Raw genomic sequence first — 22682 nt, 5'->3', positions numbered from 1 at the left:
ATTTCTAATTATGGTTTTGTTTCTGACATGAAATCATGCATATCCTGATTCAAATAGGTTTTGACAAGGTAAATACCTAAAAGCCATTTTGAATGCAGTGGAAATGGTAACAAAAAATTTACTAGTTTTAATAAATAAATTCACAGTTTATTAAAACCATTTAGGAGCTTATGAAGTAACCTGAGGATGATTGTTGTCTTTCAATTTGGGACATAACCATATTCTCCTTCTGTTGCTGATACTGTCTATAAATAGCAGCCAGGACTTTCTGTGCATCATCCGACAGGTGAGAAAGTCTGTTCAATACAGGTGGACAATCGGTAGGTGTTATGATGTGATCTAGTGGCATTTTTACCTGTAAGACACAATAATTTACAATTTACTCATTTCTAGTATGTATAGACAATAAATACGATAGTATTATTGTGTAAGGTTTTCCATATTGTCTTAGTTATTGGTTTGAACATAGCCATATTGGACTGAGGCACAGCCAAAGTCCAATATTGCTAGCCAAGGACCAATAACTCAGCCAATATGTAAAACCTTACCCTATTATACCTTTATTGACTAACCAGTCCAATATGTCATATTGACATAGGCCAACTAAGCTAATATGGATTTTAACCAGACCAATATGACGTTTTGGACTGGTAAAAGGAGTATTGGATGGCTAAATCCTGTATTGGCACACTTTTGTATTTTGTATTGTAATGGCAGTTTTTATCATATCTACGCTAATATTTGAACATTTGTCAAAAATACCTGAAAGTGCACATTTATAAACAAGTTAGGAGTCTTAATGTGCTCTAAAAGTTTGAGATTTTTGGTTACCCATGGAAATTAAAATTGTTCTTAAAATTAATTTTCCTACAACAGAGGGCTAATTAACCTGGAAATGGGAACACTGGTCTGAGAACTTGTTCCCCTATGTATCAACATATTTTCATAACATTAAGTTTTCTAATACTAAAAATCTTGAATGTATTAATTTTTCTTCTGTATTACGGTAATGTTGAACAAAATCATCATATTGACAATACTGACTTTATTGCAAAAACCATTCATTGTATGTGTCTCCTTTCTTTTGATCCTCTTATTCTTAAATACTAGACTTGATAGAGGAAAAGTCTGGTTTCTTGAGATATATACAGATTTACATGATGTACTCAACCTAAAGATTCAATATCCAACCTTTAGCTTAACTTTTTATTCCATATCAATCCTAGTGAAATATCAATTTAAGTACTAGTAACAGCAAAGAATGGCACAAACAACAAAAATTCACAACACTGCAGTACCACTACCAAAAAGGAAAAGAATCCTTTGAAAACCCTGTACCCTAGCTGGCAAAGTAAGCCTACACTCTACAAAGCTGAAGAGGAAACTCCACAACTAAAACATATAATTACATAGTGCAAGGCATTCAAATCTACCTGTGAAAGTCAGTGGTGTCAGTACTAGTAATCATGATTCTTACACTTCAAATATTTCTTAAACATTGTAATTTCAAAACACCCTTACCATTTCAAATGATATGCTAGTTGCTGCAGATGAAGAGTTTGAATTCAAACAACATGAACTTGAAATCTAATAAAGAGTAATCAAGGGAACCAAGGTTATAGCAGTAATCAAAAGAATGTAATCCAGGGACAAAGACCAGACATGGAAAACAGACATACACAACAAAGAACATAAAGTAACTAAAATCATACATACAAAGTAACAAAAGTAAATGAGCAACTCGGACTCCACTAAAAACTGGGAGCATGGACCAGGTGCACCGGTAGGGTAAGCGTCCTCTGCTTTTCTAGAAACACCCGCGGAGTTGCTCATAAAAAGTCAAGTCCGAGGTAGACAAACGAGGGAAGGAAAACTATGATCCGTTGAATAAATCAGTTTTCATGGTGCTGATGGATACACCATTACGATCAACGAGTTCATGATAACGACCAAAAAACTTCTGTAGTGATGACTTCAATCTTGTAGCAACATAACCCTGTTCCAGAAGCCTATTTGTTGGAGTTCTAGCGCGATACAAAAAGTCTGAGTAGTTTCAACAAGCTCTGGCATAACGTATGAGTTGTGATATGAACACTCCATACGTAGGAGCCAAAGGGATGTTGCCACAGATGAAAGGAAAGTTGACAATTCTCAATGAAAAGTCATCACGTTTGTCGTAAAGTTTGGTCAATAGTTTTCCTTTACCATCAATTTCTAAGTGTCAAAAAACTGCTGCATAAATTCTAAAATATGGGTTCACTACCAACTACAGATTCTCTTGTAGAGAGAAGTGCCTTTTAATAGTATACCAATTGCCATATTTTGGAGCACTATATGTGTAGCCTTTACCCATTTGGAAAAGAACCCTTGATATTATTCCGGTATTGGGAGAATATCCCTATATACATTGTTCCTAATATTCCTGTGTTGAGAGTTATATAACTAAAGAGATTTTAAAATATTCAACATTTGTTCAAAATTCAAAACTGAATGTGTGGTGTTCATTCATAGAAATGAACTAAGTTTAAACAAGCTTTGTAAATTCCTTGGAATATCAGGACATACAGAGGATAGTGGGGCAGTAATAAACAATAACAATACATGTCTGGACCTGTGTCACTGCCATATATTGTCAGCACATAAGTATCTTCAATATGAATATACACACTTAGCAAGTCAAAAAACTACCAAGTGGGATACAAATTTCCAAATGAATGTCCTATTCAGATAGCATATTTTGCTGAAAAAATGGCTAAGTTCAACATGCTAAAAATGTAGAGAAAAAATTATCAAAATTTAAAGGAAATGGTGAACATTTTTAATATGTGTATAATCACTATGCAAAGTATGAATAATATAAATTTATAGATTACACAAAGAAGTAACTGTTCACAACATAAAGTGAAAAAAAACGGTCAACACACTAAATTCAAAAGAAAAATATAATCAAATTTTTCCACAATTATAGGAGGTGCACATCTTCAATATGTATATAGTCAGAGGGCAAAGTTGAATAATATTGCTTGAATACTTTTTAGTGTGATGGACTAAACCTGCTTTCAACATTATATGTAGGTATATGTAAAAAAACAAAAAATTCAAGCACCTGTAAGAGCACTTTCATTCAGTCATGTTTTCATGCTGATCAACTAATTTAATTAGGGAAAATAAGACATAAAATTGTTTTGCAGTAATCAACTAAAATGTTTACTGGTACATTTTGTGTACTTATAATTTGTTTACATGAATTTGAAGGTAAAATGGTCAGAGTAAATTTTCAGACACTAGCTTATATAAACAATCTGGTTCAAGTAACTATGGCATCAAGGGGTCATTGATATCACTCTGATGGTCTAAAACATAATTGTACAAGTATTTATGAATATCATACATGAAAATAAATGGAATTGAAATGAAATTGCCTACATTAATACATGTACAATGTAATGTACCTGTACATCAAAGAATTGTAATTTGATTACAGGTCTATGTGTATGTGAAGATAAACATGATTGAAATTATTCTGATATTGAAGAGGAAGATGAATCATTGTATGGTTTTCTCCAAAATAAAGAATTGCTCACAAAAAATATGGTGAATATGTAGACTGAAAAAGCATTGTTAAAGCTTGTGTTAATTTAGTATACATGTCTAATTTCTATGTCTATGTTTATGTCTATGACTATGTATCATTTTAATCCAAGATTGCTCTGACATCCAATGGCAGACAAGCTGGGGCCATTGGACATCAGAGCTTGTCCCATATCAAAAACAGTATTTTGAGTACTAATTTTACAAGGTTCAATGTATCATTCTCATACCTGTTAACCCTCCCACATTAAGGCAGAGATTCCCTCAAAATTATTGAAAAATTCAGAATCTCCAACATCAAAACATAAAATTTGTGGGAGGTTTTTGGTCAAAATTACTACACTTTCTGTGAAAAACATAGAAAATACTAAAAAGTTGAATTTTTACATGAAATATTTGCTTTTTGTAAAAATCTCCCACACAAGACAGTGTCACTGGGGGAGACAGTTCCAAAGGTTAACAGGTATGTTTCTCTTTATTTGCTCTTTAAAAGTTAAAACAAGGTATATATGTAATGAAAGTTTATACTATTGATAATTATATATATGCTTTCTGCCAAAATTGGTGTTTTGAGAATAGATTTTTTTTTAAAAGCAAAATTTCTTGATCTTGAACATTACGAAGTTCAAGATCATGAAGTCAAACATTGTGAAATTTTGTCTAACTAGTATAAGCAGTGTGAAAATTTCATATAGAGTGAAAAACATGTCAATAGTGTTGTCTGTTGTACATGCAACAACAAATAACAGTCTTTCTTTAAATTTTCACAATTTTGATTTTAAACCTATTCCTGTATTTTCAATTTCGGACAAACTCTAAAGTCACATGGCCCCAGCCTGTCTGGCAAGAGTAATCAAGGGAACCAAGATTCTATTTCTAGCAGATATCAAAGGAATGTAATCCAGGGACAAAGACATGACATGGAAAACAGAAAAAGATAACAAAGAACATTAATAACGAAAATAATACGTACAAAGCAACAAAAGTAAATGAGCAACTCTGACTCCACTTAAAACTGGAAGCATGAACAAGGTACACTGGAAGGATTAGCACCCTCTGCTTTACTAGAAACGTCTGCAAAACTACTCATTAAAAGTCAAGTCCAGGGTAGATGAAAGAGGAAAGGAAAACTATGACACGTTGAACAAATCATAACGATCCATGAGTTCATGATGACGACCATAAAACTTCTGCAGTGATGACTTCCATCTTTTAGCAACAAAATCCTGTTCCAGAATCCTAATTGTAAGAAGTCTAGCACAGTACAAAAAGTCTGCCTGCTTACGGCAAGCTCTGACATAACGTGTGAGTTGTGATATAAAAACTCCTTACACAGGTGCTAAAGAGATGTTGCCACAGATGAAAGGAAAGTTGACAATACAGAATGAAAAGTCATAGTGTTTGTCATATAGTTTGGTCAATAGTTTTCCTTTACCATCAGTCTGTAAGTGTAGGTCAAGATATGAGGCTGACTTCACAATGGCTGTAGTATCCTTTATCTCAAGTTCTTTGGGGTAGATGCAACGTATCAAATTCCCGAAACATGGATTGTTTAACGATAATACGTCATCTGTATTGTGGAAACTGAGATTAAAGGATCTGTTTGTTGAAAAACAAGTCCACCACACTGGACAAATATATTGTCAATAAAAATTCCAGCATTTTGAAAACATCTTCAGTTTAATTGGAAGATGATTTGGAATAATTTTCCAAAAAGAATGAAGAATCTCTACCAAGTACTACATATCTGTATCTATGTGTACCGTCTTCTTTGGAGTAACAACAATGTATGATGCTTTAGAGTTGGGATTTTAACTGAGTATGGGGAAAAGAAGTATAAAGAGTTGAAAAAACATAGATTTTAATGCTATTGCATTTTGATAATAATCTTGACTTGAGGGTTTCCAGAAGATCTTTCAAATTTTTCAGGATCAATTTTGAATTAATACTACAACAGGAGTAACAAGTGTCATGGGAGGACTGGAGACCATCTTTTACAGCTTTGAGTATAGAAGTTAAAAATTTTGAAAGCAGTTTGGTGGTACATTTTGCAGAGCAAAGTTGTGAACTATGTAACATTGTTTGCACAGATTCTTGTACAGTTTAGGAATCCAATACATAGACAATAGATCACAATCTTTGTCTTTGGTAGAGAGACCAAAAGAAGATAATATATTAATGGTTTTCCACTATCTCTTCTAAGGAGAGTGTGGTAGCAGTAAAGGTCTTATTACTGCTAGTATTTTCTACATCTACCTCTGAAAATAAACATAAGATGTAATGTGTTTTGCAGACAAAAATAATGTTGTTTTGGGCTTTGTCTGCAGGTACAACAACATATTTGTCATGTGTAGTACCGTATATAATGTTTTTGCTACATCAGGGTCTTTGAAAACAGATGTAGCACTGACACTCTTTGACCTACTTAAACTTTCATATATTTAAAAAATTGAAGACCTCACAGCCTTTCCCCACTGTGGCAGTGAATCAATGTCTTCAGTTCTCGTTTTATCCAATTTCTTGCATAGTCCTCCATAACATCCATAAGAAGTTTTCAGTTATTACTCCAATTTATAGAATGCATTTCAAGGTACTTGGGGACCTTTAAAAAGGACCTTACAGAGAGATTCATTTTCTATGATGTTTAAATCTCCAGTAATGACAGGACCAGAAGGACCATATTTGAATGGAGAGTTTTTGCAAGAACAGTCAGGTGGTTTAGCTTTGAAGTCCTCAAACTTCAGGTCCTGCAAAAGTTTGGGATGCAATAGGTGAAGTATAGGAATATGAAATAATTGCTATTGATTTGTCTTTGAAATTCAGTGGAATTTTGTTTGTGACATTCTTGTGATGGAAGATGTTAGCCAAATTTATTGCACTTTTACTTATGTTGACAAATGGTAGTGAAAGAAATTATCCTTTCTCGTCAAATCAACCTTTAACACAAACTGGTTTTCAGAGTGTGGAAACCAATATCCAAAATGTTGGCCATAAGTCTGCATAATAATGAGGCAGGTTCAAAGAAAGGAGTGTAAAGACTTGTTTTGTATATGGAGTGTAGTAAAGTGAGCGGTAAAGAATAGAGTTTAGTTAGAAAGTGATGAAGTCCAAGAGGTTTTTGTATGAAAGAAAGAAGAACATACAAAGATGCACATTTTCAGTATTTGTTGTGCTTGACCTTGGGTCTAAGTGTAAACTTTGAAACCACACATTTGTCAAGTTTTGTTTGGGACAGGAAAATTAGGAAACAATTTGAAATTTTTATGTGATTTTAAGCCATTTTCAAAATTTTCGATGGTCATGTTTGGAAAATTTCTGTCAAACTGAATGAAGATGTTATAGGGATTTAGAAGTTACTATGATCCATTGAAACATTGTAAAAGTGTATCACTACATATTATTACCTTTGCAAGGTTTTAGATAAAAAATGATTTTAGAGAATTTTCTTTTCATACAATAATACTATGGAATTTTTTTTAGACACAGAAATTTATCATACCTTTCTGCAAGCAATTACTGAGTGTTTCAGAGCTATGAAAGGTTAGATTTTGTACTAACTTCAGTCTTCACTTCAGAAAAAGTCAAAATATTATATCCCCGAATAAATCTGTCTCGCATCAGATCAAAATATGGACAATAATCGTACCTGAAAGTGTGAAATATCGAAGTAAGTAATTATTTAAGTTTTCTTTTCTGTTTTTTCAGCAAAAAATGGATTACACTATGCATGATACAGGTATTCATTGATTTTTGCTCTGCTTTCGTCTGCAATAACTGCACCGAAACTGTTCAAGAAATTAATGTAAGAATCCCGGCTTCCGGTTGCACGTTGCAGATTATTTTTCTTTTCACACCTGTTATACTCGGATTATATTCAAGAAACTAAAATGCAGTTCGATATCAGAAGGTGTTTTATTAATGTATTGATTAGTTGCATTAATTTTCTTCTATCAGATTAGTTTTTTATTTCACAAATCTTACTGAAATATCATCTCTATCATAGTCATGATACAGCTGTGTGCACTGGCACTGGACTGGACCTCATTACAATTGTGATTTCTTTTAAAATTAAAATGCCAGCTGCAAAGTTTGGGTTTTAAATGCGTTTGTCATAAACTGCTGAATTATTACATCAACGCTTTTGCTAGTTATACAAGAGGTTGGGCTAACTATCGACTTATTGTATATGTTATATGTATCATCAACTATAAATATTACAGTTTTATGAGGACAAATAGCCTCTTCAGGCTCAATGACCACTTATCAGGTTTGCATCAAAAACATTTGGAAACATGACAGAAATGCCTGGTTTATGGAAATATTGTCAAACTTATCCACAGAACAAGTCATAGAATTTATGATGACTGGTGCCAAAGTTGATGCATTGTCTATACCAGATGTTTCAAAAATTTGAAATAAAATGTTTGGCAAAAATGTAAATATTCCACTTGTTGAAGAGTACTTCAGTGCTAACACATGGGGTGTTCTTAAAATTTTAGTTTAGTTTTTAGTTTTGGTTTTCTGCTTTTGATTGCTGTCTGGAATGGCAGCATTATGATTTTAAATGTGCCAGACTGATTCATGTGCCAAAACAATCCTTCTGGATGTTCAATCGATATTTGTTACATCAGATACAATTTAGTAACCTTTACTGTATTTGTATAATTTTGTAAATATTTGTATAAAATGAATTTCTCACAATTTCCACATTACTAATGTATATGAAGTGTTTCCGTCATGATTTCATGCGTTATTAAATCATACTGGATGTATGGACAATTAGTCTGTAGAGGTTCCCTGTCCACGAATGTGTGGACGAGCAGCCACTACCTTTTATGTATGCTTAATGGGAACACTAGAATAAATTTGTAGATACATTGTAGCTACAATAATGTTTCTATAAAATCATAAAGTATTGTTTGAAAATACTATTAAAATTCAGTTTGTTTCATTGAGTTTAATTTCACATACATGTACATTGTTTGTATTTAAATATTCAAATGAGGCTTTTTTGTATACAAGAAATGGGGGTTCTTCCCCATATTTAAGGTGATTTGCTTGGAAATAATAAAAGACAACTTCTATGTTTAAGAAGTATCATTATGTTGATTAGAATGAATGGCACAACCCGAGCAATCCAGGAAATAGTTTATGTTTTAAATGTATTAAGGTTAACATTGTAGATCAGACAGAGAGCATCAATAGGGATTAGATTTTCTCATCTGTACACTACCTAAATTAAATCTTAGTTTCTGATTTCTTAAACGATGTACATTTATATGCAAGTTATTATGTTTTTATTTTAGCCTTAGCTTTTTAGCTCACCTGGCCAGAGGCCATGTGAGCTATTGCCATCACTTGGCGTCCGTCGTCGTAGTCGTCGTCGTCGTCGTCCACCATCGTCGTTAACAATTAAACAAAACTCTTCTCCTCTGAAACTACTTGACTAATTAGAACTAAACATAGTATGAATGTTCCTTTGAGTATCCTGCATAGAATGACGTGGGGATTTTTGATTCGTCGAAAAACATGGCTACCGTTACTAAAAATAGAACATAGGGGTTAGACAGTAGTTATTCACATATATCCGCTAAACCGTTAGGTTTAGCTGAATTCTGACAGGGTAAAAGTGTTCAGCATGATGAGATCTATCTCTGGTCAAATTTTGTGTCTAATCCATTAAGCCATGTAGGAGTTATTGCCCTTTTTCAACGATTTTTGCTATTTTTAATGTTATTTCTTTAAAAAATCTTCTCTTCTGACACTACTTGACCAATTGAAACCAAACTTGGTATGTATGTTCCTTTGGGTATCCTGCATAGAACTGATGTGGGGATTTTTGATTCATCAAAAAACATGGCCGCCGTTACTAAAAATAGAATATAGGGGTCAGACAGTAGTTTTTCACACATATCTCCAAAACCGTTAGGTTTATCCAAATTCTTTCAACATCAGAATTGATCCATATTATCAGGACTACAAAAGTCTTCAGACTTAGAGTTATTGCCCTTGAAAGGGGAAAAATGACTTTTTTTTTTAAATAATTTTCAGTCTATGATAGATTAAAAGAAACTTTCAATTGTTTAAAAGTTCTTGTGACAAGTCCTACCAAAGACTTCTTGAGTAGGAATTGTTGGACAACTTCTTGTTTAATTTATTGCCTTTGAAAGGCAAAATTCAACAAGGTGAGCAATTCAGGCTCCTGGGAGCCTTTTGTTTATATAATAGTGTGCATTTTTCAATTTTTTTGTCTGTTTTGTAGATTTGATATATACAGGAAAGTACCAAAAGATCTTACCCAGCCCACACTGACAGGAGCATGTATATCTATCAGCAGTGTTCTGTTTATAACTTACTTATTCTTGTCAGAATTATCACTATTCTTAACACATGAAGTGTAAGTATTTACATTGTAAACATCAATTTCCTATGTATGAAGATTTTTTTAGAAATAATTTTTCTCTCAAGTCAAATACAGCTTTGACACATCAGTTTTTCAGAAGAACATGAATAACTTATTTTTACTGATACTGCCATTTTTTGTCTTAAAACCTCTTTTGTAAGTTCTTCATACATTAAAATCCTTAATTATTCTACAAATTAGTCAATTAACAAGAACAGATAATTGTGCTTTATAAAAATGTTTAAAGCTACATTAGCTGTCATTTTTGTCATTTTTTTGTTTCTGTTGAAATATGCCTTAACTGAACTATTTTGACTAAATTGTACTTTTCCTGTATAATTTCATTTGATATCCACAAATAAAATGTGTTAAATACATGAAATAGGTGTCTATATATTTATTGTCTTACAAGACAAAAAATTGACCTAGATAAATTTGTATGCATGTGACCTCCACGCATGTGCAGTAAGGGTCACGTTTTTTAAAAAACATATCTGATTGCAGAACGAAAGTGGTAATCAATTGCAAGGAAGACTGTCAGAATCAAGCCGTAAAAGGCAAAAGTTTGAATAAAATGCAAGGGTCCTTTTGTACTTTACGTATTGTGATAAAATGTAGCACAAATATGGTCAGTAATTGTCATTATTTATTTGAATAAAGAAATAGATGAAATGAAATGTAAACAAGACACATGCTTACCTGTGCATTTGTTATTGTTATTTTTTTTTTACCAAGGTTAAAGTATTTTTAACCCAGTTCAATGTCCTGTCGGCAATCTTCAGAAGTAATGGTAAAAAATAATAGATCAGCGCTTTCGATCTTCTTTGATTAAAAAAGTGTTGTTTTCATAATATTCTGTAGGTATTATCGACTTTTATTGCTTCAATTGCATTACGACAAACCTATTTCATTTTATCAGTAAAATTCAGTAGAATCAAAACTGAACAAATTTGGCAGCTAATGCAGCTTTAAAATGTGCCGTTATTATTATGTTGAAAGTGTATGTTTTTTTACACGTTGGGTTCTATTGATTCAGTTATACAGCAGTAAAAGTTGCAAATTTTTATTCAATTATAGAAGTTATGTTCAAATTTATATATGGAAACTAAAATGGAAATATTTATCAAATTTCATTTTTAATTTCTTTTATTCCTATATACACTGTACAATGTAAATGTGTACCCCCTGTAGTAAAGTTTTACATGTAAGCATCACAAGGTAAATGTCTAATTATAAATATCAAGGATTTTCTATCACAGTGGTAAACATTCTCACAATTCAGATTCATTACTGCATCAAGCTTGAATGTCCAAACTTACCTCAACTGTTCAGGGTTTGATCTTAGTGAACATATCAAGCTGTACCCTTGGATGCATTTGTTTCATGTAAAACTTGAGGGCAGAGGTTCTTTGCTTTCTGTGATATATGGAATGAAAGATACATGTACCTCATTTGTTTGACTTTTCCTTTTTTTTAGTATAAGTGAATTAACTGTAGAAGATCCAGTTAGGCATACAGAGAAAATTCCAGTCTTTGTCAACATTACATTACCTAACCTTAAGTGTGAATGTAAGTGCTGGTAATATATATATAAGTTCATAATTAAATAGACTCATAAATTAATATCAGATTTAGATGATAAAAGTCACTTTCTGTTTATATTGCTATTTAATAACTATAGGATTTTTTTTTAATTAATTGCTCTCTTTTGCTGTATACAGATTTGGGAATAGATATTCAAGATGATATGGGAAGACATGAGGTTGGTTTCCAAGACAACACACAGAAAATAGATCTAAATGAAGGGAATGGATGTAGGATGGAATCTCATTTTGTCATTAATAAAGTAAGTGCAAAGGTTTCAAGGAAGTCTGCACAGTAATAAGTATGACAGGTTAAAGTTACGGCTACAATGCATGACTTGAATGATAGTTACATGTAAGTCTGGCTTTACTGATTTCTATGTGGTTTACTTATAAAAATATTGATCTAAGCTATATGTTCATGTAATTCATCTGGAGTATGTAATGAAATGATCTATATGTTGTTTTTTATCATACTTAATTACTATTATAAAACTTTTTACAGTATTATTTTTTACCAAAACTTTTCTATTATGTAGAGAAGCATATGTGTGAGATAATTTTAATTAATGAACTTAATGTCTGTTCAGTAATACATAGGAATACAGAATGTACCTGTTTTTGATATAAGCTCTGTTATCACATTCACACATCATCATAAAATTATGCTGTGTCAAATATTTGATCAAAACCAAAATTATGGGATGTGTCAAACTGGAACTGAGCGTGTCCATACTAAATGTTCAGGGTTCAGCTTCTTTGGTTGTGCCACATAAGTCATTATATTTAGATCTTCTCAGCCAGTTTTACTGTATTTTTTTTACATTTTGTTTTCATGCAAAAAACCTACATATAGCATGTGTATGATATCAGTCAGTGTGATTTTTCAGGTGCCTGGTAATTTTCATGTTTCCACACATTCATCTCGTTCTCAGCCAGATAACCCAGACATGACACACCTTATACACAAAGTCAGGTTTGGTATGGATCTACAAGAAGGAAAGGTAAATCCTATTGAAAAAAAATATACAAATGATTGTCTATGTGGATTGTCATGATTGTTTTGATTTGCACCAACTATTAAATCAAAACTGCTTATAAGAAAAAGGAAGTCTATTGTACCCTACACGTTTTCTTTGCTACATGAAGTTAAAAAGTAAAGATAATGCCACCATGTCATGCTTTCACTACAATTCATTTATGTTAGGTTTTACTTCATGTCCATCATACTTAGGTTTGTGATGAGTACTAGTATTATAAACTACATTTGTGTGTGTTTTTGAAAAAAATTGTGTATCTTGCCATGCATAAGTTCATTATATGAACCAACAATTTAATTTTTATATGGAAAAATTTTGTGGCTAAGTTTTTTTCCATTTTTTTTTTTTTTTTATGTGGTATTGTGAAAAAATCATCAAAGATATTAAAGTTATAGGCCATTTGATAAAGCTGATGTTTATTGTTGTTACTTTGTAGGATGTAAAAGGTTCATTTAATCCATTAGAAGATGTAGATAGAACTGCTGGACAAGGTAAGAATTCTGATTAACTATTAAACTATTTATTAACTTGTTATATGACAAGTAAAGCTTATAAAATCAGAAAATTACAGTTTTATTCTGAGGTAAACGCGTGTTTGAATTGATTTAAAGAAAACAATAGACTTAAAACATACTAGATTGTGAAATACCATTAAAATTATCACTACATACTGGTACTTGTATATACATAAGGAAAGATGCATGTTTATTTATAAAAGATAGATTTTGACAGAGAAGTTGTCTTATGTTGTGCTCATTGCAAATCATTATGATTCTCTTGTTTTCTCACTCATGCACATTTTTGACTTAAATCTTTAGGTGTTTTTTTTTTTATTTTGATTTTCTTCTTCTAGCAATAGCAACACACAACTATATAGTAAAAATAGTTCCGTCTGTCTATCAAGACAAAACAGGAAATGTACGGTTTCCATACCAGTACACATACTCGTACAGGGTTAGTATCGTGTGATGCTAGTTATACATGCTTCTGTTTTCATCTATACTTCTAACACTAATATGGTACAAACTAGGAAATAGAATGTTTGTAAATGTCATTAGATTAGCAATCTTTTAAAATTACTTAACTCTGTGAATGGATCCATGAATTTACCAAAAGGTTGACATGGTAACTATTTCATTCTGCTGGCCACTTTGTATTAGAAGTATAAATGAGTCTTAGAATATACTAAAGGCATGGTTAGAACCTAATTGTCATGTCTGAAAATCATGTTTTGCTCATGTGCCAGTTGTCTAGAAATTCTATCTCATTTTATTGAAAAACTATAACACAATTCATCTGTAACCTTGGGAGAAAGTTCTGTCATTTGATTTATTTACATGTATGATGAAAGTATGAGAAATTTTTAGTAGATTGGATACCATTGAAATTTAGAAATTCTGGAAATAATTGGCACATTTGCTTTCATATGCCAGTTTCTTGTAAAATAATGACTTTAGTTTACTTCATGCTACAATAGTGACTTATTTTCTTTATAGCAATAGCCACACATGACTACATTGTCAAAATTGTACCAACAGTGTATGAAGATATGAGCGGAAATATTCGCTACCCTTACCAATACACTTATGTGTACAGGGTTTGTATTGAAACATGCATGAAACTCTAAAAGGATGAATGTCTGACAAAGTAGTTGGTGTTATACTAATATTTGTTGGTTGTTCAAAACTCTGAAGCATTGAAGGAAATAAATGATAGTCTTAAAACTACCGTTACTTTAAATTGTTATTGTATATAGATTATGAATCTCCATGATAGATTAAATATTGTAGAACAAAAGCTTTATACCCAGGAAGCAAAATACTCCTGGTAGTAATTTTTTTTAATATTAAGTAATTAGTTGATATGGAATTCAATAGAATGCCAAGACTAGAGGTTACCACATGTTTCTTCTATTTCTTTGTTGACTCATTGCCCCATGATGATTCAGATCAAATTAGTTTAATTTCTAATCCAATGAATTGTAATTTTGTCTTAGTAATCACAAATTCCTCTCAATGCTTCAGGACAAATTGATGTTTGCATGATAGTTGCTTATAAACAGTTTTAATAACAGCAGTTTCAGGACTCCACACACAATCCTCAGAACTGGCATGCCAGCTGAATATGTTCTGTGTTTGTCTTCTGATATATATATGTAGTGTGGAAATGATTTTATTGAGGATTGCGTGTTGCTTTTTTTGTAGCAATAATCAGCAATTTAAATCTAAAAAATATCAGAATTGACGTTAATGCAATTTTTATTCAGATATTATGAAGGTGTAATATGGAATAAACCTACATATATACGGAAACTACTTATGATGAAATGTCTGAAGGTCTGTCTGATCATTCATACATCATTTCATAACTCCAAACTGTTATAAGATTTTATAGTAGTTTTGGCATAATGTATATCTTCAATGAAGGAGGCTCTTTATGCCAACTATTTATTTTTCTGTGGATTTGACTGAAACCAATTCAGACTTGTAGCATTTTTGAAATAAAAATATTTTAACCTCATTTCACTGAATAAAATCAAAAATTTATTCCATATCTTTTATGAATACAGGTATTTATATTTCATAATGTTTTCACCGAATTGATATTTTAGCCAAAAAAGAGTGTATTAAATTTCAAGAAACATAATTGACAACTTGACAAGCTAGTAGTTTAAACCTGTAGCCTCAAATGATTTTCAAGAAACCAACACCATTGATAAAATAAAAATTGCATCCGTAGACTGATAAATAAATTTCGTGTGGCTTACAATATGATACTGGTAAATCTGTGATATTTCTTACTTCAGCAGATCTTATATTTAGTCTGTAGTGTTATAAAATTGTAAAAGGGATTTGTAGAATTTTTTGATAGTTATAATTTTATGTAGTGTTTTTTCATATTCTTAGAATCTATAAGAGAAAAAATAATGCTGGATGATAGTTTTGTCATTTTGTTCTCCGTAAAAACTGCAGAATTGAGTATTGTTCAATCTGCATGTATGTGAGCTATTGCTATCACTTGGCGTCAGTCGTCGTCTTTAACAATTATACAAAACTCTTCTCCTCTGAAACTACTTTATTAGACTAATTAGAACCAAACTTGGTGTGAATGTTTCTTGGGGTTTCCTGCATAGAATTGTCGTGGGGATTTTTGATTTGTCGAAAAACATGGCTGCTGTTACTAAAAATAGAACAGGGGGTCAGACAGTAGTTTTTTGCATATATCTCCAAAACTTTTAGGTTAAGCTAAATTCTTTTAATAGCTGAAATGATCCTTGTTATTAGGACTACAAAAGTCTACAGGGATAATAGGTCTCACTAACCACTTCTAACGTTTCCATTACTTTACATGTTAAAAAAGTAATTTTCAAAGTCTCACTGTGAATTCCCAGGACAAATGACATCTTAAAGCTGCATACCGTTGCGAAGCTTGGAAAATAAGGCTTCCAAAATCATTCTGCTAATGGTACGATCATAGTAGAAATTCTTCACAAAATTTACTTGAATAAATAATACTGAAAATCCACATTTTTACCTGTTCTGCTAACTGACAGCATGGAGGCAAATTACTCGCACATGTAAACAATATTCATACACTTTTGTAGTTAATTACATATATGATTTTAAAGTACACATTCTCAGCTTTATTTTGACTACTTTTAATCATAATACACACAAATAATGCACTTACAATGCATATGTCTAGGTTCAGTGTGTTTTTGGTACTACATAGGGGGTGGCCATTTGACCCGGAAGTGGTTAGACTTCTCCTTGTAAGAGTTATTGCCCTTGAAAGATGAAAAATGACATTTTTTTTTACAGTTTTCAGTCAGTATCTTGAAAACTATGATAGATTAAAAGAAACGTTCAGTAGTTGAAATGATCCTTATAATAAGTCCTACCAATGACTTCTTGACTCAAAATTGTTGGACAACTTCTTGTTAAATTTATTGCCTTTGGCTTTGAAAGGTAAAATTTAACAAGGTGAGCAATTCAGGCTCCTGGGAGCCTCTTGTTTAAACAAGTTCTCTTAAGTGATCTTTGATATGACTAACATGTTAGATTGTTTTCAACTTATCAGAGACACAGATAATATGTAGTTTTTACAGTAATACAGGAAGTGATTTTCCTTGAAGTAATAATAAAACAGCCAGGTCCTAGTTAAAGCCCTTTATTGTAATATCTCCTTTTATAACTCTTTCTGTTGTAATATCACAGTTCATTACTATTTCTGGTGACTTCTCTAATAGTTTTTAATACATTACAGGAAGTTATACAGTATGGCCATGGAGGAAGGGTTATGCCTGCTATATGGTTCCGATATGAGCTCAGTCCTATTACTGTCAGATATATTGAAAAGAACAAACCATTCTATACATTTCTCACCACAGTAAGTGTTATACTTTATCAGCCATTCTGTTGGTAGTCATATGTTTGTACAAGTTTTATAAATGGCAAACTTGATCTTTTGTATTTTATTTTATTATGCCCCTCACAACTAAAAAGTTGGGGCATATTGTTCTCCCTGTCTATCTGCAGATCACTTTGTCCCGCAAGTTTTTTTTATAATAACTCAAAAAGGCTTGTATCAATTATATTTGAAACTTTGGGAAAATGTTTAGTATATATAGTGGTAAGCTTCCTTTAAAAATTCCCTTTAATAATCCCATTTTTTGTTTTTGAGTTACAGAAATTTATTCATAAAAAAGGTGGTGTTTTCCTGTTTCCACAATATAACTCAAAGACCCTTACACCAATTCAAACGAAAATATGAGAAAATGTATATATCTATGGTGGTAAGCTCCCTTTTAATTTTTTGAAAATTTTAATTTTTCATTTTCGAGTCACAGAAATGTATCCATAAAAAGGAGGTGCTTTCCTGTTTTCAAATAGCAACTCAAAGAGACTTGCTCCAATTATAATAAAACTTTGGGAAAGTGTATAGATCCAAAGTGTTAAGCTCTTTTCATTGTGTTGTGTGTAAGTCTCTTTGACAAAACAGTGTTTCTAGGGTAGATCTAATTTGAGTATTTTGGGAAAAAAAATTGTGTCCATGTGGAGTGTGTGTGTGGGGGGAAGGGGGGCATCACTTTGTTTAGTTACTAAACCAAAAAAATTCTAGCTGATGATCTATGATTGAACTCAGCTTTGATCCTTTATTATTTGGTATAAAGTTATTCTCTCAGTTAAATGCACAATACGAAATTAGATTCTCAAGACTGGTATTTTCTTCCTGCAATGATATACCGGTATCTGTTTCATTATGCCAAATTTCAATTCAAAAAGTGACCAATTGTTTCATGTGTAAGTGTCTTCTTGATTAGTGTTCCCATATCATTCTGGTTCTGCTGCTCAACCATATTGTCACTGTACCTTACTGATACTTGGAACACTTCCATTTTAAAAAATTGATTAAAATTAATTTGATCGTTGAATCTAAAGAACTTCAAATGAACTTCGGCAGAATGGGGCTCATGAGGGTAAAAAAGGCATATACCCTTTAGCAAACAACATGTCTAAGGTGAAGAAAGGCATATTTCTAGCATATTCCCCGGCAGCTGTATAACTGACCAAAATCTTAAAAATATGTTTAAAACACATTTGCTATTGACCCAATCAGAATCCAGAATTCTTATATATTAGTAAAGCATAACTTTTGTGGTACATGGAAGTGAGGGTAATTTGTTGTATATTTTATGAGGATAATTTTGTGGTATGGGATTAATGTTGATTTAAGGTATGTGTAAATAAGGTTAATTTTTTGGTTCATGCAAATAAGGATAATATTATCTGTAAATCTGTAAATAAAGGTGATTTTGTGATACCTGTAAATAGAATGTGATATTGTAATACCTATAATATTTTAAGTTTGTACTGTATCCAACATTCACTGTATTACTTACTTAAAATAATGTTTCTTTTCCCCTGACCTGACCCTACCTCCTGGCTTTGGGTAGGTAGGTAAGGAAAATATTTTCCCCTAAAGTTCATATTAATCTGTAAATACCATGATCAAAGATGTGAAAAATGTTGCTTTGAAAATTGTAAAATCTGGTCAGAGAATGGCAGAATTATTTGGGTTTGGCCAATTTTTTATTGGTAGGTAGGGTAAGGAGTTTAATTTTGACCTAGATAATGCCTTTATATGATTAATATTATGATTAAAATGATGGTTTCTGTATTACAGGTGTGTGCCATTGTTGGAGGAACATTTACGGTGGCTGGAATTATTGACTCTTTTATATTTACTGCTGCAGAAGTTTTCAAGAAAGCTGAATTAGGAAAATTAAGTTAATTTTAGATTTTTAGACTGTTTTGTCTCTGTTGAATGAATGATCTGTAGTTTTGAAAACATTGCTTGCATTTTACATTTATTTAGTACTGTAAATAACCAATTTTTTCTCTTACAGCATAATGGGTACAATGCTTAGTCAAGGCACATATTTTTTTGGACATGTTTATTGTACTTATGTAATATTCCATTATTTTTGTTAGCAGATTTACAACAAAACAGGAAACATTGACATGACAAAAGATAAATAATGACAATTCTATTCTAGTATTTAAATTCAGCCTGTATGATATTTTTTTTTGTCTTGCATTTTTGCTGTGGGTCCGATTACCTTTTGCAACATCTGTTGATTTTATAATTAAAAGAGACAATTGGTATATATTTGTGTCATGAATGGGTGAGCTGGATATTTTCTCAACGGACATTATAGCATTATCCTCTTAAGCCAAAATGATGACATGTTTTATGCCCCCAAACTGTCTCAGGCTCCAATAATTTTCTTTGCTTTAAAAATGGCTACCGGTAATTTTAAACTATCCTATTTGGGTTGTTTAGTTCTGTCTTAGTGCAATAACATTTTGGTACTAAAAAGGTAACTGTTAGTTGGCAGTATATTTTGAATTTTTTTGTTTCATTGAAAACCACACCACAAGGCTATGACTTCATTTGATAAAAAAAACATTTTTTCCAATATAGAAGACGATAGTTAAGCTAATAAATTTGAAAATTGACAATTATAAATACATGTACATGCAATAATTCAGTTTTTACAGTAGTTGAGTACTCATGTGAATCTTGCCAATAAGTGTAATCTCAGACATCCAATGTTAATGTTATTTTATCTTTGTATAGCATACCCAATACTGCGTATTTACCAGTAAAAATACATATTTATGATAGTGTAATCTCAGATATCCAATGTTAATGTTATTTTATCTTTGTATAGCATACCCGTACTGCGTATTTACCAGAGTATTCCTCCTTATGTTCACTATTTCGACTAACTGCTCAATGCTGATGTAATCAATCAAAGAAAAATTGACGAAAACCTTTTTCACTATGAGAGATATTAACCCCTACTCATTTATTTTTTTCACATGCTATCAATTGATTTAGATTAGGATCTATACTCCTTTTTTTATGTCATACTTCGATTTAAAAGTATTGTTGTCATTGTCTTAATCTTTTGCTAAAATGATGACTATCACTTTAATCGTATGTTTGTTTACTTGATGTAGCATATGATAATTATGTGATTATTTGCATAAATCGTGAAGAAGTATTGTATTTGTGAACAATCACTTGGAATTCTACAAAATTATACTTGTAATATAAACAAATATGTTGCATTGTATACATGACAGGGTAGTTTTAACTTGTATGATATAAGGTTTTACCAATAAGGGACAGATTTACTCAAATAATGACTTAGTTGATATTGTTATATCAGTGATATTTTGATCGACAAGAATGTGCCAGAGTTCCTAGAGCACCCTCTCTACACCTGAGTTTATAAGTTCATACAACGTACATAGATTTGGACAGAACTATATTAACCATTCAAGTCTCAAAACCCTTACGTATATTATAAAGGACTTTGTTGACACTCTGTCCGTATACTTGGTAATCTTATAGAAGCACATTCCAATGTTGTCAATGAAAATTTACCCTTTGATCTGTTGGTTATAGTTATAATTTTATACTTTTCATATAAAGATATCTACTCTTTAATTCATAGTAAATACACACACACACACACACATACTCATAGAAGACATATCTGTATATTTATATAGTTAAGTATGAGTATTGTCATTTTCATCACAGTAACATACCAAAAAAACAAAGCTGGTACCTCATCATACTTTCTACATGTACGTGTGTCATGTTCAATTAAACAAACTATATTTTGAAGTGTCTTCCTTTGTAACTTGTATTAAGGACATCTTAAAATATTATGTATGATTGGTGATGTTAATACTGTTGAATACATTCCAGATATTTTTTTTTATTATTTGTAAAATATTATTTATTTTAGGAAGGTAGTGGGGTTATTAGTTTACAAGTTATTAGAACTTGCAATATCTAGTCTTCTTCCTCACTGACTACAGAGTGATTGTTCTGCAGTCATTGTTAAGTATTCATAATTAAAAAAACATATTTTGTATAAACAAAAGATGACCGTGTAGGTGACATGTAGATGGGATTGTCACAATGTCTAGTAGAATAACAGAAGTTTTTTTAAAGAGAAGTTGGTCGTGTTGATTTATTCATTGGGCTTTTTTTTTTCTTTTGACTAATTGGCACTTTATTTTTTACATTTCTGATTAAATTTTGTAGGAAATTGAAACTGCAAGTGCCATACGGCTACACCTTTAGATTTGTGGCTATATATAATGAGGTTTTAATTCAATTATGTTGTATATGGATTTACTTATTGGACTTGGCATTTGGTCAGGTTTTTTTTGTTTTGTTTTTTTTATTATGTTTTTACAATTGTATGAACAGTTTTAAATGGGATGAAGAGACTATTTTTGCCATTAAAAATGAATAATAAAAATACATGGTTGTTCAACTTATTTTTAAGATCATTTTGAACAAATAAAAATTTCAGACCAATTTATTATCCTTGATATTTAACTCTCAATATATCATGACTTTTTCTGATATTTTATCAGACTCCTGCATGGATTTTTTGTAGGTGTTACTTCCCTTTATGCACACTTGCAATCTTCGAACATTTCCTAAACATTAAAATAGAATAAATATGGTATACTATGAATAGAACTAGAATCCTAAGTTTTATTCTTTCAATTATTGCTAATAATCATAATGCTTGGTGATAGATAGTACACAACAGAATTATACATAGAGAATGAGAAATTGTATGTGAAAAATGGGATTTATCCAAAGACAATAACACAGGTTGTCATTAGGGAAACAGTCTACTTATAATTAGCCAGAGCTTATATTTTAGAGAAATCAATTTATGGCTTCTAAATGGGAAACATTTTGATACTGGTCCAAAACACTTATTAGTTGAATCAGTACAGTTTAGGGCAAAAAATACCAAAGCGTCAACAATTCAAATATGTCAAAACGCAAGTATATGGCCTAAACAAAGATATTCTACATTCACAATGTAACAAACTGAATAAAAAAAGATTACAAATAAAACTAAATATAAGAAAACAAGATGTTACACAAAAACATCAATTACAATAACAATCAATTCAGCAGCTTCAGAAGACTCAAATGTGTATTTTACATCTAATACAGATTTCACTAGACTGATTCAGTGTGATCAACTGTACTTTCTTGTATATGTTTTGTCATTTCTTTTTAAGTAGGTCTTTCAATCATGACCATTTTTTCAAAATTTTCTTTTCTTTACAGGGAAACCACGAATACAGACAGCTGTTTATTTTACAATGAACTAACAAAACCTGCATTATACTGATGCTCATACAATCATATGAATTCCATTACCATTATAAAAATCGTAACTCCAGAACCAGGTAAAATGATAACTCTGACCTGGTACACTTCAAAATTTTCTATTAACAATAAAAAAGATGGCTACACAAAGCCATAAGTGTCTCCTACCACTGGTGAATGTCAAATGCACAAACTTTTCTTTTAGCTGAAGAACTTGGTATCTGTCAAATGAAAATGATAGTAAGTATGGTGTTGAACCATCCAACAAAATTTCGGCAAAACAGAGGAGTTGCATACACAATTAAGCTTAAATGTGTGTTGAATAGACCATAACTG

The 22682-nt window shown here is 31.5% G+C and overlaps 2 protein-coding genes across 4 annotated transcripts in view; one reads left to right on the top strand and one right to left on the bottom strand.

Annotated features, from left to right (window-relative positions):
• The window catches only part of LOC148622739 (DNA polymerase nu-like), a 29510-nt gene extending 22137 nt beyond the window's left edge, over positions 1-7373 (bottom strand). For both annotated transcript variants that reach the window (XM_088572887.1, XM_088572888.1), the window contains exons 1-2: positions 7238-7373; positions 181-355 (exon numbers count right to left, since the gene is read on the bottom strand). In XM_088572887.1, coding sequence (XP_088429013.1) covers positions 181-349 — 169 coding nt within the window. In that variant the 5' untranslated portion in view covers positions 350-355; positions 7238-7373. The remainder of the gene's footprint in view (positions 1-180; positions 356-7237) is intronic.
• A 17-nt stretch (positions 7374-7390) lies between these two features.
• LOC148622738 (endoplasmic reticulum-Golgi intermediate compartment protein 1-like) lies at positions 7391-21470 on the top strand. 2 transcript variants are annotated; one of them, XM_088572885.1, is made up of 9 exons: positions 7391-7498; positions 9854-9988; positions 11472-11563; positions 11716-11840; positions 12468-12581; positions 13054-13108; positions 13471-13571; positions 16884-17006; positions 18804-21470. In XM_088572885.1, the coding sequence occupies exons 1-9, from the start codon at positions 7479-7481 to the stop codon at positions 18909-18911; spliced, it is 873 nt and encodes a 290-aa protein (XP_088429011.1). In that variant the 5' UTR covers positions 7391-7478; the 3' UTR covers positions 18912-21470. The 2 variants fall into 2 exon arrangements, with proteins under 2 accessions (XP_088429011.1, XP_088429012.1); XM_088572886.1 differs by lacking the exon at positions 13471-13571 and adding an exon at positions 14114-14214 and having other exon boundaries at positions 7406-7498.
• The last annotated feature ends 1212 nt before the right edge of the window (positions 21471-22682 follow it).

This window comes from Perna viridis, chromosome 3 (assembly GCF_037379345.1).
Source record: "Perna viridis isolate PV_CMFRI_1.1 ecotype Kerala chromosome 3, ASM3737934v1, whole genome shotgun sequence".
In the NCBI taxonomy this organism is placed as follows: Eukaryota; Metazoa; Mollusca; class Bivalvia; order Mytilida; family Mytilidae; genus Perna; species Perna viridis.
The sequence above is the reverse complement of the archived record's forward strand: the minus strand, read 5'-3'. Positions and strand labels throughout refer to the sequence as shown.